The 17,598-nt window shown below is 40.6% G+C and overlaps 1 protein-coding gene and 1 non-coding gene across 2 annotated transcripts in view; both read left to right on the plus strand.

The window, feature by feature from the left end:
• Nucleotides 1–219: 219 nt before the first annotated feature.
• The window catches only part of BMT2 (base methyltransferase of 25S rRNA 2 homolog), a 60,502-nt gene continuing 43,123 nt past the window's right edge, over nt 220–17,598 (plus strand). The window contains exon 1 of the mRNA XM_056118324.1: nt 220–528. Coding sequence (XP_055974299.1) covers nt 369–528 — 160 coding nt within the window. The 5' untranslated portion in view covers nt 220–368. The remainder of the gene's footprint in view (nt 529–17,598) is intronic.
• LOC130027959 (U6 spliceosomal RNA) lies at nt 12,526–12,632 on the plus strand. The gene has a single exon (XR_008793143.1). It is a non-coding gene; the product is annotated as a U6 spliceosomal RNA (small nuclear RNA).

Below are 17,598 nucleotides of genomic sequence, written 5' to 3' on the forward strand. Positions count from 1 at the left end.
CCCCTCCCCTCCCCCCCCCCCCCCCCCCCCCCCGCGCCCCGCTCCGGAGGGCTCGGCTGGCTCCACAGGCCCCGCCTCCTCCAGCTGCTCGCCTTCCCAAACAACCGGGTGCGCCGCCGGCACTCTCTGCCCATTGGCCCTTCCTCTTTTCCGTTTCCGCCCAGCCCTCGCCGGCCCACCAATCAGCTGGTGCCTTTGGGTAAAGTGCCACCCTCCTCGGCCGTCTCTCGGGCTCCTTTGCCTCCTCCGGCTGCTGCCTCCGCTGCTGCCTGCCTCCTCCTTCCCCACCTCCTCCGTCACTCAGGCGGGCGGCTGCGGGGACCCGAGGGGCGGCGGCGGCGGCGGCGGCGGCGGCAGCAACAAGCAATATGGATCTGGGGGTCGATGGCCAGAGCGCAGCTCGCCAGCCAAGGCCCGGGCCCCCCAGCGCCCCGCAGCCCCGGGAACAGGAGCGGAAGCTGGAGCAGGAGAAGCTCTCGGGAGTGGTGAAGAGCGTCCACCGGCGGCTCCGCAAGAAGTACCGCGAAGGTAAACAGCGAACGGGGCGCGGGGGAAGGGCGGCCTCGGCCCCGCAGCCCCCCCTCCCCTCCTGTCACCTTTCCCCTCCCCTCCAGGGGCCACCATTACAACCTCAAGGTGCTGCACGTCAGCCCCTGCCCCTCTTGCAGGCCCCGACGTCGCCCCCCGCCCCCCTCCACTCCCCTCCACCCCGATTCCGTCTTTAGTGGGCGTCGGGTTCGCTCTTCCCGCCCCCTTTTTTTCCCTCCAGGCCCGTTCGGGAGAGTTACGGGCCCGTGAAGGGGTGGGGTGGGAAAGATGTAGGGTAGGGAACTGAATTCGCACCCTCCAAGCACTGCCCCCCTTACAGTCCCCTCTCTCCTCCCCCGAGGGGGCTGCCGAGATCGCCGTCGTCGCGTGCAAACCCCCGTAGAGCTTCTCGCCCCTCTCTCTCTCCCCCTCCCCTCCCTCTTCCTCCCCCCCCCCACTCCCACCCGGGAGCCGCAGGTCGCTCTCTGCCCGGCATCTGGAGGGGAAAAGCCCGGGGAGACCCACGCGTGCAAAACAAGCCCCAGGAAGCCTGAGTGGCCCCGCACAGGCTTGCGCACTGCGCCCCGGCGACCCCCCCCCCTTCTCCAGCTCTCCAGCTCCCCCTTCCCCTCTTGTTTTTCCAACCCCCTCGCACCTCGGTTAATCGCGATGGGCCCCGACGGTGCCTCCTTGTTCCTCCCCAACCCCCTCCCCCCCCCCCCACCGCCGCCCGCCTGGGCTTGCAGGGATGCGAAGTCAGCACCACCGAAGGCCTTGGATGGGGCTGCTGGCCCGTGTTCACCTTGTTGGAGCGACGAGTTTGCCTGCACGGCCCGCCCCCTTCCTCAGAGATTTCATCACTGTTTGTTTAGGGGGTCAGGACGAGATAGGGGGGCAGGGTCTGCAGATACGGTTGGGTTTGGAGGGGTCTATGCAATCCCCCCTTCCTCCCCCAAAGCTCCTGGGCACACTAAGTGGCTGGCGCTCCACCCCCTGAGCTGAGAAACCCTCCTGTTGGAAGAGCTTTAAACCAAGGAAGAATTACGCCTGGCGGCTGGGGAAGGTTTTAGGATTGGCGTCCAGTTTACTCCGTGTTTTCAAGTACGGGTTTTTATTTTTATTTTTCCTTTTTTCTTTTGGCAAGCTATTTTATAAGCATTTGACACGGAATATTCCCAGAGATTTCAGATGCTCCGAAGAAGTTTCTTCTAAGTATCAAAATGTGGGATAACATTTTTTCTTTTTTTCTTCTTTACTTGTTCTTACTTTAGCTTAATTACGAACTGAAAAGTCAGCAGTTTTCTACTGGTAATCTTAACGCTTAGTTAATAATTGAGGATGAGAGGCGAAATCATGACAGCGAAGGAAATAGACACGTGAAATCAACCAGTTTGGACGTATAGCCCTTTCCTGTTACTCTGGATGATTAAAACTAAGTGTCCTTTTGCGTGCGGTTGATGTGTTTCATTTCTCAAACTTGCAAGTCTTCCCGATGGTAACTGAAGCTTAGCTTTTTAAATTGTAACGTTGTCAACTCATATATGGCCTTTAAGTTATTGTTTAATAGGTAGCAATTGAGATTTATCTGACATAAATAGGTAAGATGTTGAAATCTAGTGTGCTGTATTTTCCTAAAAATGCTTTAAGCCTCAGCCCACAATTTATTCAGTAAAATGAGTAGTAACCATGGCAACCATTGCATCATTCTTGATATTCAGAGATGCACTTACATAATGGCATCCACTGTAGATTTTTATGTTGTTTGGAGAAATGAAATAAATGGCCAGACACCATCATGACATTCTGTCAGATTTAAGCAACTATATTTTTTTGAAAAGATAAGATTATCACAATTCAGTTTTTATTTTTACCTTTTATCATCTCGTATATTATTGATTTATTCATAAGTGAATAGGTGCCACTTGAATTAATTCTACTTATGTGTAATCATGTCAAATGCTGTTTATACTTGCTTACTTCTTACATGTTGAAACATGTCTTTAAATCTGAATATTAAACAAGGGGACACTTGTTTATAATGAGAATTGGTTTGGGGAGTTACCAAAGCTTGAATAGGTACTTGCTTTTCATGAATGAGAAGCTGAAATGTGCGCCTGAGCAGGTGAGGACCTGACAGGCCATAAACATTTGAATGAGACTTTTTGGCATTTTAATGGCCTGAGTTTCACCAATAATCTGCATTTCCTAGACTTCATGATATTTATGTACTATCGAAGTAAAAGAACTTAATGAGCATTCCCCTATATCTTTACTTCTGACGTGTAGGTCAAATTACAGCTGTGATTTTATAAGAATCTGTGGAAAAAGAAAACTTAAAAAAGTCTGGTTTCATACATAACAATCCCAGTGAAATAATAAGAGTTTCCTTTGAGGTCTAAGTACTGTTCCAATACTGGTGATTAAGTCTACAAACATTTTTAAATTTACTAGCAAGTCAGTTGTGGTCACGAAATAATGTTTATTATTTTGTATTATTTATTAGATATTATGAAGGTCTATTTAATCAGTAACATGTTTTAACTGTACTAATACCTGTGGAAATTACACAGAGTAAATTCTTATTAGAAAATGTGGTTAAAAAAAAAGAAGAAAGAAAATGCATTAAAAATTCCAGCATAGAATTTTTGAATGTTAGACTCAAAGAAACTTAAGCATTTGTCAGTTCTTCTTAAACATGGTTGTTCACCAGACTAAATTGGAAGGGTGAGGGTCCCTTTTTGAAAATTTCTACATTCTACCTCAGGTGTATAGTTTTAGAATCCCTGTCATTGGGTCTTGGAAATTTGTCCACCAGATTTCAGAGTGGTGATCTAAACCACCATTTCTGAACTGGGGGCCCTTTGACCTGCTTTGGGCCACTAGGCTATTCCAAGGTAAAATGTGGGGTGGGGAAATAGTTAGAAAACAATATCAGAAGGCGACCATTCATCCAAATATTTACTTTTATACAATTGAGTGAATCCCCAAAATATTAAAATAACTTGGCTTGAAAATTAAGTAGTTCATCATTGGTACTGTACATATTTTATGGGAACAATAACTTTTTCTTCCCATGTCCAAATTCAAGTGGTACTCCAAATGTTGATGGAATGGGAGGGGAAAATGGAAAGCAGCAAATAGCATTAAAACATTTCTATTGGGATAAACCACAGGGATAGATATGGTTACCTCACTTGAAGCTATGTATGTGAGGTATGAGTTTCAGGGGCAACGCAGAGAGGGACATGGCCAGGGTTGAATGAAAAGACAACAGAATATTCGCTGGGTAAGAATAGGAGTGAGAATTCACTGGTTGTAGACCTGGAAATAAAGTAAAAGTAAGTTTTTTTTTTTCTTTTTGCTGTAGTAGAGAAAGGTCCTCACCACATTGCCCAGTCCACTTGCCCCATTGATACTTGTTTATTGTCATGAGCAGACTTGAGGTGGGGATAGTGGGCACACCTAACAAGTAAGTTTAATACACTCTCTTATATTCCCCCTTCCTCTCCTTTAACTTTATTTTACTGGTTCTTCTGTGTTACACTTTGAGATCCTTTGCCTTTTTATGTAAGGGTAAAATGTGTGAATTGAATAGAAAGGTCAAGGTTGCAGCAGTGGTTATATGAAGAAGTCACTAGAAGGAAATAGTTTGAAAAAAAGTCTTTAAATAGTGGTGGGAAGGGGTATTTCTGGTATCAGATACTTGTAGGTTAGATACGGGACTTTCACATTGTTTTATGTATGAAAATCCACTTGGAGATACTGGTGTTTTCCAGCTTTGCCCTATAGAACTTTTATAAAACTTTAATAACGTAACCTTTTCATAAAATATATCCTAAGAGTTATAGGGCAGCCTCTTAATAAAAAATAGCTTCTCTGCAGGGACTTAATTGTTCAGTCAGATCTATCTCACATTTACATGTCTAAGTGAAGACCAAAGTAAAGTCTTGGGTATATTCTGTTACCATTTTTTGTGGCTTTATCCATAACCCTAGTCATATCCCATAGCTATAAAGGTTGCCTGGTATCCTTTTTCTAAAATTATTCATGTAAAAATTCCAAGAAAATACAGAATTAAAAAATTGGAATAATAATATGATTAAGTAGGATAAAAGTTTGAATTCCATCCCATTTAGTTTTGATAGTTTTTAATTCTCATGAATACCTTATGCAAATGTCAGCAGTATATTCAGTATCTGAATTTATTTATCATATATATTTAGATTAGAATATCTTAGGACATGCAATTTATTCATTGTAGAGAAAATAATTGAACAGTAGTTGTATCCTCAATGTCTTGGGATTGTAACTTTTCTTATATTTGTATACATTAAGAAATCAATGTTATTAGTAACCATGATAATAAGTAATTTAAACACTCAAGATTATAGATATTGAAGCAGAAAAGGAGACATAGGATAGGTCGAGAAAACTGTTTCAAAGATTCATAGTTGTAAATAACATTTTAAGAGTCTAGCCTGATTTAGAAGTCTGATTTTATTGATAATGATATTCTTCATTGTTTGAAATAGAGTGAGCTGGAAAAATTTTAGCATTAAGCTGGAAAATATATTTTTACTTTATTCCTTTCTTAAAAGGTTTATGCATTAAAATTGTGTTTTGTTGTACATGACAATATTTTCATTTTTTTTTGTCTTTACCCATTAGGAATTCCAAAATTCCTACACATTAAATAATATAAAACATTGTTTGTTTATTGTCTATTGTCTCTTTTTTTGTGGGATCACCACTCAGGCCTGAGGGGTGGGCGGTGGGCTCTGAGAAGCAGCACCAGGCCTCCTGATTCCCTGCAGGCATAGGGGACTCCCTGGGTCCTTAAAACTCTGCAAGCATTGGGAACCTTCACAGGGAGCTGCCAAGAGGAGGGACAGCCTGGTTGCCACTAACGTTGCCCGATCCTGCACATCCTAAGGGAGCACAAGCCTTGAGACTCTCCCTTGGTCTGACCATACAGTATGCCCATGGTCTCACAGTGCCAGATGCGACCACTTTTTTGATAAGAAAACCCTCTCCCTTTGCATCCTTTCACAGCATTTGCCGGTGCGCAGTCCCTTAGTTGTTAAGACAGCAGACTGGAAGAGGGTCGCAGGAAGTCAGGTATTGGGAAGAAAGACCCAGATGGGTGTTAGCGCATTCCCAGCTCTGAATGATACTTTTTTAGCTAAATGAGAGGATCCTGAGGAAACACCTTTTGAAGTATGAATAATTTTACACTAAAACCAAAGTTTTCAACCAAAAATTTGGAAGCTATGTTTTAAATCTCCCAGAAATAAAGTTTGGAAATTACTTTTTAAGTTTTGGGTAGATTGGTGTGTGCGAGAGAGGGACTTTAAAAAAATTGGGGGGCCCTACCCATCAATACTGGGTGTCTCTCCCAGGTGCTTTGGGGAACCTATGCTACCAGGCTCAAACATTCATTTCCACCTTTTGAGCCATCTTCCCAGACTCAAGCTTATCGTTTCCTATTTGAAAAAATTTTTTTCTTCACTGGCCATCAACAGAAACCCCTGACCCCAAGAAAGTATGAGCAGGTTCTCTGAAAAAAAAAAAATTCCTAGTAAGATTCTGCTGACTTTTTGACAGGCTTTTCCTGAACACATCTATTTTGATACAGAATCCATCAGAAAGTGCTTTTTTTGTCTGATAGAATCTTTGCTCAGTCAGCAAAATAAATAAGGTGGAAGCTGGCTACAAAAAACTTAACTTTGCCTTAGGTAATTTTGAACTGCTGGGAAAATTAGTGGAAAAGGTCTTAATAGTAATCTGAAAGATAAAAGAATCACTAATAAAAGAAATTCAGTGAGGGTCACATGGTATGATGGCTATTTGATATTCTTATTACTCAACTTTATGAAATAAAGTGGTGCCTCCTTAAGAGTTTTGTTTTCATGAAGCAAAACAATTTTTATTGAAAGAAATCTCCATGTGAGGGGGGAGGGAGAGATGTGTTCAAGAGAACATGGCTATTCCAGTCGGGCAATGGAGGAGAGAAAGAGAAATAACTGTTCAAGAGAGAACATAGGTCTGCATTTAAAAAAAAATACTTTGAAAGATGCAGTGAAAATTGATAGTGTCGATGTAGATTTCTTTGTTTTGTGAAGACAAAAATTAAAACCTGTGGAACTTTTTGGAACTTAAGCATCCTATTTTCTATGGGGGCAGGCACTCTGGGTAGTGCTCAAGGATTACTCCTGGCTCTGTGCTCAGGATCTCGAGGAGCTGTAAGTGATTCCATATGCATAGCCAGGACCCTATCTGCTATACTACCACTCTGTCTCCCTCCTAGTAAAGCTTAAAAGAAAGAAGAGTACAACAGACAAGGGAGCTTGCTTTTCGCGAGACAGATTGATCTCTGGCATAGCAAATGGTCCCCCAGCCCGAAAGGAGTTATTCCTGAGCACAGTGCCCTGAGTAAGCCCTGAGTGCCACAGGGTGTGGCCCCAAAACAAATCCAAAAATAGGAATAAGGCTTTAATTATACCAGCATTTCTCAACTATAGGCCATATGCTCTTCGCAGCCCCTGGATATTCCAAAGGGGTCACAAATGGGGTATCAAGTAAATGCACGAAAGACCACAGCATGAGATCAGGTAAACCAGTAAACCTGTAGAATGGGGACACACACATTCATGCACACACGTGCACACCTGCACACACAAGTGTGAAGTGACTGTGGTGGGAAAAAGATTGAGAAATAATTATATAATGTACAAAGGCCTGAGAATCACTGCTGAAGTACTGTAATAATGTGTAGAGTATAGAGTAGGAAGGAACAGGTGGGGAAACTTCTTTCAAGGGCCATTTGGCCATTTATCACATCATTTGCAGTCCATACCCTACAGGCAGATAGGCCATAAGCAGCTGAGAAACACACATCTGTCTGGTTATGTGCCAGGACCAGATAGTATGATTTCGTGGGCCTTAGCCTGTGGGCCAGACTTCTTTCATTCTCATCTAGAAGAGTGAGATCAGCTTCAATAATCTGATTTAGGGCTAAAATTAGTATAAATAACGGTAGAGATAATGAAAATAGAGAAAAACTTCCTGAAGGACGAGAGTAATTTTAATGAAAGGAGAAAAGAAGAGAGAAAGTTTCCATCCAGATCTGGAAGGAGCTGGAAAGAATGTAGTATACAGTGGGTAGGGTGCTTGCCTTGCATGCGACTGAGATGGGTTTAATCCCCAGCACCACATATGGTACCCTGGGCACTGCCAGGAGTGACTCCTGAGTGCAGAGCCAGAAATAACTCCTGAACATCACCAGGTCGCCCCTGCCTCTTTCGCTGTCTGCACCCCATTCTCCCCGGAATAAATCTAGTTTGAAAACATGTATGTGGGGCTGCTTTAAAAAGAGTTGGCAGTAAGGTTGACTTGCCATAGAAATGGTGGTAATGATTTAGTTTGAAAGATAGTCTTTTGGAAGTATAAGATTTGAAGCCCTCACTGTGACAGTTGAAGTTCTGAGGGCATAAAAACTGCTTTGTAGAAGAATAAAAGTTTATAATAGGATAGATAGATCCTTGGAAAATACCAGTACTGTTCAACTTTATGTAAGCAGTGTTCCTTTTTACCTTAATGCTTTCATAGCAAAATTGTGGTCTTCCTTTATCACATTTACCCATCACTTTAAAACAAATTCTTGACTTTATCTCTGTATCCTTGATGCTAACACGATTCCTCATAAGTCTTGCACAGACACTGTAGAACTGTCCTCCCATAGTTCATTGATTTGCTTGAGTGGGCCCAGTAACATCTCCATTGTGAGACTTTGTTGTTACTGTGTTTGTCATATCAAACACATCACAGGTAGCTTGCCAGGCTTTGCCGTGCGGGCGAGATACTCTCGGTAGCTTGCCAGGCTCTCTGAGAGGGGTGGAGGAATTGAACTCCGGTCGGCCAGGTCGGCTGCATGCAAGGCAAACGCCCTACCCGCTGTACGAAGTAAATAACAAAAATATTTCTGGAGAGAGTCTGATTTCATATTTAAAATTTTAACTTTTAGCTGTAAAAATTTTTGTAGATGAATTAATGATCTATATCTTTAAATTGGATAGTTAGGTTACTTTGACCCTTTAACGGCTAGCCATATTATAATGTTTCTTTGTTTTTCTATAATTAAAACTATAAATATTGGAAAATATAAATGTTATAAAGTGCCTTATTAGTATTCAATAAATATTTGTTGGATGAGCTTTTTTTTTAGTATTTGTATGCCAAAAGGTTTTTCTTCCTTATTTACTATACCTGTTGCTACTTTTTTTTTTTTTTTTTTTTTTTGCTTTTTGGGTCACACCCGATGATGCTCAGGGGTTATTCCTGGCTTATGCACTCAGGAATCACTTCTGGCATTGCTCAGGGGACCATATGGGATGCTGGGAATCGAACCTGGGTTGGCCGCGTGCAAAGCAAACACCCTACCCACTGTGCTATTGCTCCAGCTCCCTGTTGCTACTTTTTTATCCATTGATTCTCACATACCAGTGTCAGAGACACTTGAAAAAGAGGCTTCTCCATAGAAAGACTGCATAAGCTATGATGTTTGTCTCTAGTATGTTGATATTGGAAAATAATAATAAAAGTGCTATATTTATTTATGTTCTTTTCAGGACAAAAATTTTATAGTTCTTGGACCAATCTTATGTTTCATAGGTGAAATTTGTTAAACAGCTCAAGTTCCTACTCACAGCTAGTTACATGAAACTTATGGGTGATGAAATTCCTACTCACAGCTGGTTACATGAAACTTATGGGTGTAGCCTGAGTTCAAACCACTGCCAGAAATCTAACAAATAATTAAGTTGAAAAAGACTATTGGATTGTTCTGTTAGAGTCCATGTACTTTGCTCCAGTTCAAAGCTTTATTTATATCCTTGAAAGTTCATAAATTAAAAACTCATAGAGGACTCATGGACTTTGGTATTTGACTGCTAGATCTGATGATTGCCCTTGAGAAGGTTACTTAATCTCTCTGTACTTTAATTTCCTTATCTTTAAGTTGCCTCAATAGATGAGTATTAGAATTAAATGAATTAATATTTGTGAAGTACTTCGAACAATATCTAGCATATGGAAAGTGTAAAATACATAATTTAAGAAATAATTAAGGCATAGCTGTAACCCTGCTGCCTTGATGCACTTGAGGATTGAGGAGTTCCTGAAATTTCAGCCTAGACTGTCTTGCATTCTTCTCCAGTATTATAGTTATTTCCCCTTTTGTTCTTATATTCTTCAGTGTTTTTGGTGAAAAATCTGTGACCTTTTTTTTCTTAAGCACATTAGAATTTTACTTTTTTTTTTTTTTGGTGAGTCGCATGTTCAGTTTAGGCTTTCATGTAGCTCATTTGATTTGTAGGAACTGCTTCAACACTAAAATCTGATATTTTCTCCCACTGATAGGTATGTCACTATGCTAGGTGCTCAAGAATGCTGAGAATGCTGGTCTGTTTGCTTTAGCTGTTTTTTAGAAATTCTGGTCCTGAACACTTCTTTTTAATGTCTTGGCATGGCTACTGAACTTGTTTCCCTTTGGTCATTAGAGGAAATGACCTTTAAAAGTTCTTTGAACTTGAATTTGGTAACTCACCACATATAGATAATGCCTTTTACATCCAATAGTTGGCAACATATCTAAGTAAAAAATCAAATAGATAATTCTGAATATCTTCAAGTTCAAGACTTGTTTGGCAATACAAAAAGTAAATCTTTTAAAGATAAGTTGATGACCCTCAAGTTGAATGAAATAAACCTTTTATTTTCTAACTTTATAGCACATCATGTAAAAATAGTATTGTTGAAATATCACTTATTTTATGTAACAGAAGTCACTTAAAGTTTATAATTCAATTTGGGCAGATGTATATACCCATGCAATTAATGTCACAATCAAGGTAAAGAATAATCTCCATTGCTCTCCAAAATTCCTCAGACTCCTTTGCAGTCATTCTCTTTCTCTAGTCCCACTGCACTGGTATTTTGTTGATTTAGATCTGTCTGTTTATTTGAGATATTTTTATTTATTCAGAATATGTCTCTTTTGCATTGGGCACTATTAAAAATCATACAAGTACTGTCACTGTCACTGTCCTCCCGTTGTTCATCAATTTGCTTGAGCGGGCCCAGTAATGTCTCCATCGTGAGACTTGTTACTGTGTTTGGCATATTGAATATGTCACAGGGAGCTTGCCAGGCTTTGCCTTGCGGGCGAGATACTCTCAGTAGCTTGCTGGACTCTCCGAGAGGGGCAGAGGAATCGAACCTGGGCTGACTGGGTTGGCTGCGTGCAAGGCAAACGCCCTACCGCAGTGCTATTGCTCCAGCCCTGTACAAGTACAATGTCAATTTTTTGGTTTTCAGTTTTTGTGTGACACCTGGCAACACTCAGGGGTTGTTCAGTTACTCTTGAATGCACTAGGGAATCACTCCTGTCAAGTGTTTGAGGGATGTATGAGATACTGGGGATATAACCCAGATCAGTTGAGTTCAAAGCAAGGAGCCTACCCACAGTACTATGGCTCTGGCCCCAAGTACAGTGTCAGTAAAATTGACCTGAGATTTGCACATATTAAATTTCTTCTGTGCTTCACACATACATTTTTTCAAAGAGAATTAGGATAGTTGTTGTGGAAAGTAATATTTCAGTGTACATCTAAACATCAAGTGGTCCTACAGGGCTGGATTACAGTATAGTGGGTAAGGTACTTGTGTTGCATGCAACCCATCCAGTTCTCCATCTTGTTCCCCAAACAGCATCAGATATGATATGTGAGTACTGAGCCAGGAGTAGGTCCTGAGCACTGCAAGGTATGGTTCCCTCTCAAAAAATTCAGAAGCATCAAATGGTCCTAACATGAAACTTTTGGGGATCATTTTTAGCAGATTATAGTCATAACAAGCAATACAAAATAAATTATTTAGGGCCTGCTTTAGGGACAACCTTGGGTGGTGGTAGGAAGGTGTAATGATAGTGGGATTGGTGTTGGAATATTGAATGTAATAAATTATTGTGAACAACTTTATAAAAAAACTAAAATTTAAAGTGGTCCTAATAAATAAAATTGCACAGGCATTGGCACCATTGCATTCTTTTACATTTATATAACTCCCTGTATATTTAGGTGTATTGCTAATTGTGTCCTCAAGCTTAGATTTTCCAGAAAGACTAAGAACTGACTAGAAGTTATATTTTCAGCTGCAAGGTTTTCTTTTTCTTGTGAAGTAGATAAAAAAAAATTGTTTAAAACAGGACCAGGTAGATAGTTCAAAGAACTGGAGTGCGTGTTTTGTATGCAGGCATCTAGGTTTGATCCCTGGTACTCCATGATCCCTTGAGGTCCACCAGGCATAGCCATCTCTCCTCTCTAGTCCCCCCCCCCCCACCCTCCGCCAAACCAGCTAAGAGTCTCCAGGAAGTTGATTTTGAAACTATAAAGTTTCTAAACTGTATTTTGAGAATACTGTTTTGAAGTTCATAAATTTTATTGTTTTTACATCACTCTTACCAACTATAATTAGAACTTGGGGGAAGATGGTGTTTAAGCACAGCTGGTGGTGGTGCTCAGAGATGACAGCTCAGTGCCCAGGGACCATATGCAGTGCCAGGGATTGAATTGCCATCAGCCCTGAAATGCCTTGACCCTTGTACTGTCTCTCTAGCTCCTATAGCTTGAAAGCTTTTTCTAGCAACTGATTTTATTTCTAAGTCAATATTTTTTGTATGCTTTGATTATGGTGGAAATTTATTTTCTTTACTGAGGCACTATAACTTTTATAGTCTGTATACCTTCCAAATTAAAAGTAGCCTTTGTGTTTCAATTTGTACTATCAGATGGGTAGACCATATCTGATTTTAATCAACTATTTGAAAGTGACAAAAGTACCGTAAGGATGGCAGATGCATCTTTATGGAGAATTGTTAGATGGTCAAGTGGAAAGGAAATAATCATTATAAATATTTTAATTGAGTTCTGTTTTTGAACTCTGCTCGCTTCGGCAGCACATATACTAAAATTGGAACGATACAGAGAAGATTAGCATGGCCCCTGCGCAAGGATGACACACAAATTCGTGAAGCGTTCCATATTTTTGGGCTGGAGCAATAGCACAGCGGGTAGGGCGTCTGCCTTGCACGCAGCCAACATGGCCGACCCGAGTTCGATTCCTCTGCCTCTCTCGGAGAGCCCGGCAAGCTACCGAGAGTATTCGATATGCCAGACACAGTAACAACAAAGTCTCCAATGGAGACGTTACTGGGCCCGCTCGAGCAAATCGATGATCAACGGGAGGGCCTTTACCTTTACCTTTACCTGTTTTTGAAGGAAAGAAGTTTTTTTTTTTTTTTTGAGATGTTACTGGGCCCGCTCGAGCAAATCGACGATTAACGGGCGGGCCTTTACCTTTACCTTACCTTTGTATTAGATGGCAGGAAAAGGGCCAAGGACATGACTCAGTGTCAAAGTACTTGCCTAGTGTGCATGAGATATAAACCCATATGAGATATGGGTTCAATTCCTGGTACCACAAATAAATAAAGGTAATACATGGCATCAGAATGTTAACTCATAAAGGAGGAATAATGTCAACTCCAAAGTTTAGATATTCTGTTTACGAGTTTAGATCTGTTCTTCCCTCAACTCCCACAGCCTGTTGGCTCATTTGTCTATTTTTTGGGCCACACACAGCTTTGCTCAGGGAGCCCTCCTGGTGGTCTCAGAAGACCATGGGGAGTGCCAGGGACCGAACCTAGGTCAATCATGTGCAAGGTAAACATCTTATCTGCTAACTTTCTGACCGCTAGCTGTGTTCTTGAGGCTTTTAAGGAAGAGCAAAGACTGAATAAATAATTTACTTATGGTGTTTGGTTTTTACAAAGATGGTTGTATAAAATAATAAATTAATCACAAAATAATTTAAAGTGGAACTCAGTAATGTTTATGCTATTTTTTCCTTAGTTATTGATACCTTTTTATGAAAAATTAGATGCCCACATGCATTCTTCAGTTGTGACTTAAATTTATTATGAAGGTGAATTTATTCAGTAATTATGGTATTTTGTTATTGGGCCCAAGTTTCAAAATAATTTGCTTCATCGATTTCCATTTAACTTGCTTTGGCAATATTTAGTTATGAAGACATCATTAACAAATAGAATTCATGTTAATGTGAAATTGCACTGGAATTTTATAAGACAGAACCTTTCAAGATTTGGCACAGCTTATTTAATTTGAAAGCTATGTAATTGGGTAAATTAGTGCCGATTTATTTTCTGGATTTATAATTTCAGTGCAGCCACAAATTGTTTTATTAAGTATTAATTTCAAGTTAATAGCTAATGGCTTCAGTACATTGTGTATTTTTAACTGTGCCTTCTAAAAATAATATCTAAATTCTCTAAGCAAAGAGAAATTTATATACTGAAAGCTCTCTTCTCATATTTTGAAAAACATTTACAGTTTTTATAGGGTTACTTTAAGAAATAGGTAAAAGAATAAAGTATTAGGCACAATGACTCAAACTTGTAGGAAATAACCAATATATTAAAATCCTTTTAAGGCTAAACATTAATTCATTGAAAACTTGAATTGATTGAACTTGAATACTTTTGCATTCCTTATCATGCATTAACTATATCTTTGATGCAGTCCACAGGAAGTCCCCAATTGGCTTTTTAGTAATGAAAAGCATTAAAACTCTTAGATATCATTGATATGCTAACTGGAAACTAAAATATGATAATTTTAGCATATTTTTAATATTTATATATATGCAGTTTGGCCAAGTTAGCAGAGGCAGTTTGAATATAAGAACTGAGCAATGCTAAAGTCAACTAAATTTTTTTACATTTTAGAGCTCACATATGTTTAAATTACCTTTAAAATGCACAACTTGAATACCATAATTTAAGTTTTTTTAAGTTTTTATTTGGGGGGCAGAGTTTGGGTCACTTCAGTGGTGCTCAGGGATCACACCTGGTGGTGCTCAGGAGACCATATGGGATGCTGGAGATTGAACCCAGGTTGGCCACTTGCAAGGCAAGTGGTCTACCTGCTGTAGATCTCTCCAGACTGAATACCATCATTTTTTAATGGTGTGAAACAAATAACAGACTGCTATGTAAATAATGAAATTTTCCCTTTCTATGTTTATTTTAACTTAAATACTTTAAGCTTTCTTGGGACTTCCAGAAAGCAGAGGTTTCTCATTACTGAAGATTGTATTTTTAGTTTATTTCATAGCCACCAGACCTTCAACTAATATTTACCAGGTCTTTGGGATTTGATGCATCATTCTTAAATATATGACTTTAAATTTCAAGATCATGGATATGCACAGAGAATATCAGGCTCATATCCCCATTGTATTATCTAGTACATCTTTTTACATTTTTTTTCCTATCCTTTATGGCATGCTTGATTGATTGTTAACGTCATTAGTAGTATTTAACAGACTATTTTTTCAGCAAATCTGTTGAAAGAATGTAAAGTATGTATGATTCCTTTATTGAATCAGACTTGTGTGTGTCTGACCACACTTTACTCATCAGTTTTCAGCATATTTGGGGAGAATCTGGAGAAAATGTTAGAGAAAACATTAAATTGATACTTGCAATTGGTTTGAGTTGAGTAGGCTCCATAGACAAACTCCTTCCTTGAAAATTTGATGGAGCAGACAATAAGCATAAAGCTCCTTAAGAAATCAGCAGTACTTAAAGAGAATTTTTGTTGAGTGTGAAAAGCTTAGAGACTCTCTAAAAAATACAGTGCAGTGAGTTTTGCTCTGTTTTATATAGACACAGTTACCTTTGCATCTCAGAACTAGTAGAATAATTCTGGAGTCAGTATACATTGACTTAGTAAGGACTTGAGAAATTGAGAATTTGTTGTAATAGATGCCACTGTTGCTTCACCTAACATTCTTGGTACTCACCTCTGATGAGGAGGCACCCTGTGTCATAGTTCAACACTTAATGTGTGCTCCTTTCTTTTCTACTGTTGACTGTATAATCCTCCGGTGGCTAGAGCCACCCAGGTGGCTCTCCCGGGTGGCTCTCCCTCTTCCTCTCATCGCCTGGGTTCTGTGGGCTGAGCTGCTCCCCTACCCACCAGGATAGCCCAGGTCATGGGGTGGATGAAGGAGCAAACAAAGGCCAAGCTGGTTGATTGGTGATCAGTTGCTGTTCATAACATTCTCCCCACACCTGTTTCACTAAGCTCCCCATTCTCGTGTTCCAGTCTCACTGAGCCCTTCGTTCTACACTGAGCCCCTCATTCTAGTCTCACTCTGCCCCTCATTCCATTTCTCCTGTCTCTCCCTCTCTTCTCTCTATGCTCTATCTTGCTGCCCTGGTTTCTCTCTCATCTCTCTCCAACCTCCTTTATTTGGGTAGTCATCACACTCTGGCAGCCCAAAATCAACATAAGAAAGCCCTTCCTTGGGGCTGGAGCAATAGTACTGTGGGTAAGGCTTTTGCCTTGCATGCGGGTTCGAATCCCAGCATCCCATATGGTCCTCTCCCCCACAACCCCCAGCATCACCAGGAGTAATTCCTGAGTGCAAGGCCAGGAGTAACCCCTATGCATTGCCGGGTGTGACTCAAAAAGAAAAAAAAAGCCCTTTCTTTGCTTATAGGCAAAATGCCACTTTAGGTGTTTTTCTCCTTTCCTTAGTCTAATAACTTAACAGCTTAATTCTACTTCTTAATATTAGTTATTTCGTATGGACACAGTAAGAGATACATTGAGCTTGTAGGGTGGCTCTCCTGGGGACATCTCGCCACAGACTCAGACTACAGTGCTCAGGCTGGATTGATCATTCCTAACCCTAGCAGGGTTCAAATCTAGTTATTGTTTTTTGGATCATGACAGCATTTGTTCATGCCATGCTCTTAACTTAGAGTTTAGCATTATGGCACTTTGGCCAGGCCCATTTTGATGCCAGGTTAGTACATAGCTCACAGCTTGCTCTGGGTCATCCAGTCCCTCGTGGGAACCCTGCTTCGGGGGTCTTAGGAAGTAAGGGCATCTGAGGCTTAGGTCCAGAGAACAGATATCCCAGAGGTAATATTATCTGGAGTCAATTAACTCCCAAGTTACAAAAGCATAACATTGTTTTCTTGTGCTTATACAAAAAGGACATTACTGTGAATTAACTATGCAAAGGACTTAAGTTAAATTAAGTATGCAAAGTTAACTTAAATTAACTATGCAAAGTTACTAGTAAACACCGAGGAATGGGAGCACTGTGATGGGAGTAACCCAGTAAACCTAAGTTCCCCGTGGCAAGGCTGAAAGGACAAAAATGTTATGCTACAGTTGACAATTTCCCTTTTTTAGTGCCTAAGTGCAGACCAGATATAGAGGTTGTTAACAGTGCCATTCATGTGAGGTAGTGACTGAAAATTGTTAGGTGCACAGTTCCAGATGCTCTTTCCTGAATGTTTCCCCATTGCTCACAGTCACATCTACAGTAATGTGCTCTAGTTTTAGTAGTTTTTGCTCCATTGGCTGATTGTCTTAGTTCCCGCACTCCTGATTTCTAGGGTTCTCTAGCAGACAAGCTGTTCGCATTCAGGTTCTTTATTTTAAATTATACCTTCTGTAGACTTTAAGAAATCCTACAGAAATCTTTAAAAATAAATATAATATAAACATGGGTTTTCTGGAACATTTGATAATGTAACTTGTAATGATTCTAATTATTAGCAAAGGATGGAGCGATAGCACAGCGGGTAGGGCGTTCGCCTTACACGCGGCCAACATGGCCGACCCGAGTTCGATTCCTCCGCCCCTCTCGGAGAGCCCGGCAAGCTACCGAGAGTATTCGATATGCCAGACACAATAACAACAAAGTCTCCAATGGAGACGTTACTGGGCCCGCTCGAGCAAATCGACGATCAACCATTTTGTTCTATGGTTCAAGCCCTGAGTTCCATTCCCTGTACCACATGACAACTTCTCTCCCCACCTCATGCCCACCCCACTGCTGACTCCAAACACTGCTGGGCCTAGTGTCACCCATATCAGAAATTTAAATAGTGTTCTAAAATAAAGTCAG

This window comes from Sorex fumeus, unplaced genomic scaffold (assembly GCF_029834395.1).
Source record: "Sorex fumeus unplaced genomic scaffold, SorFum_2.1 ptg000037l, whole genome shotgun sequence".
NCBI classification, from domain to species: domain Eukaryota; kingdom Metazoa; phylum Chordata; class Mammalia; order Eulipotyphla; family Soricidae; genus Sorex; species Sorex fumeus.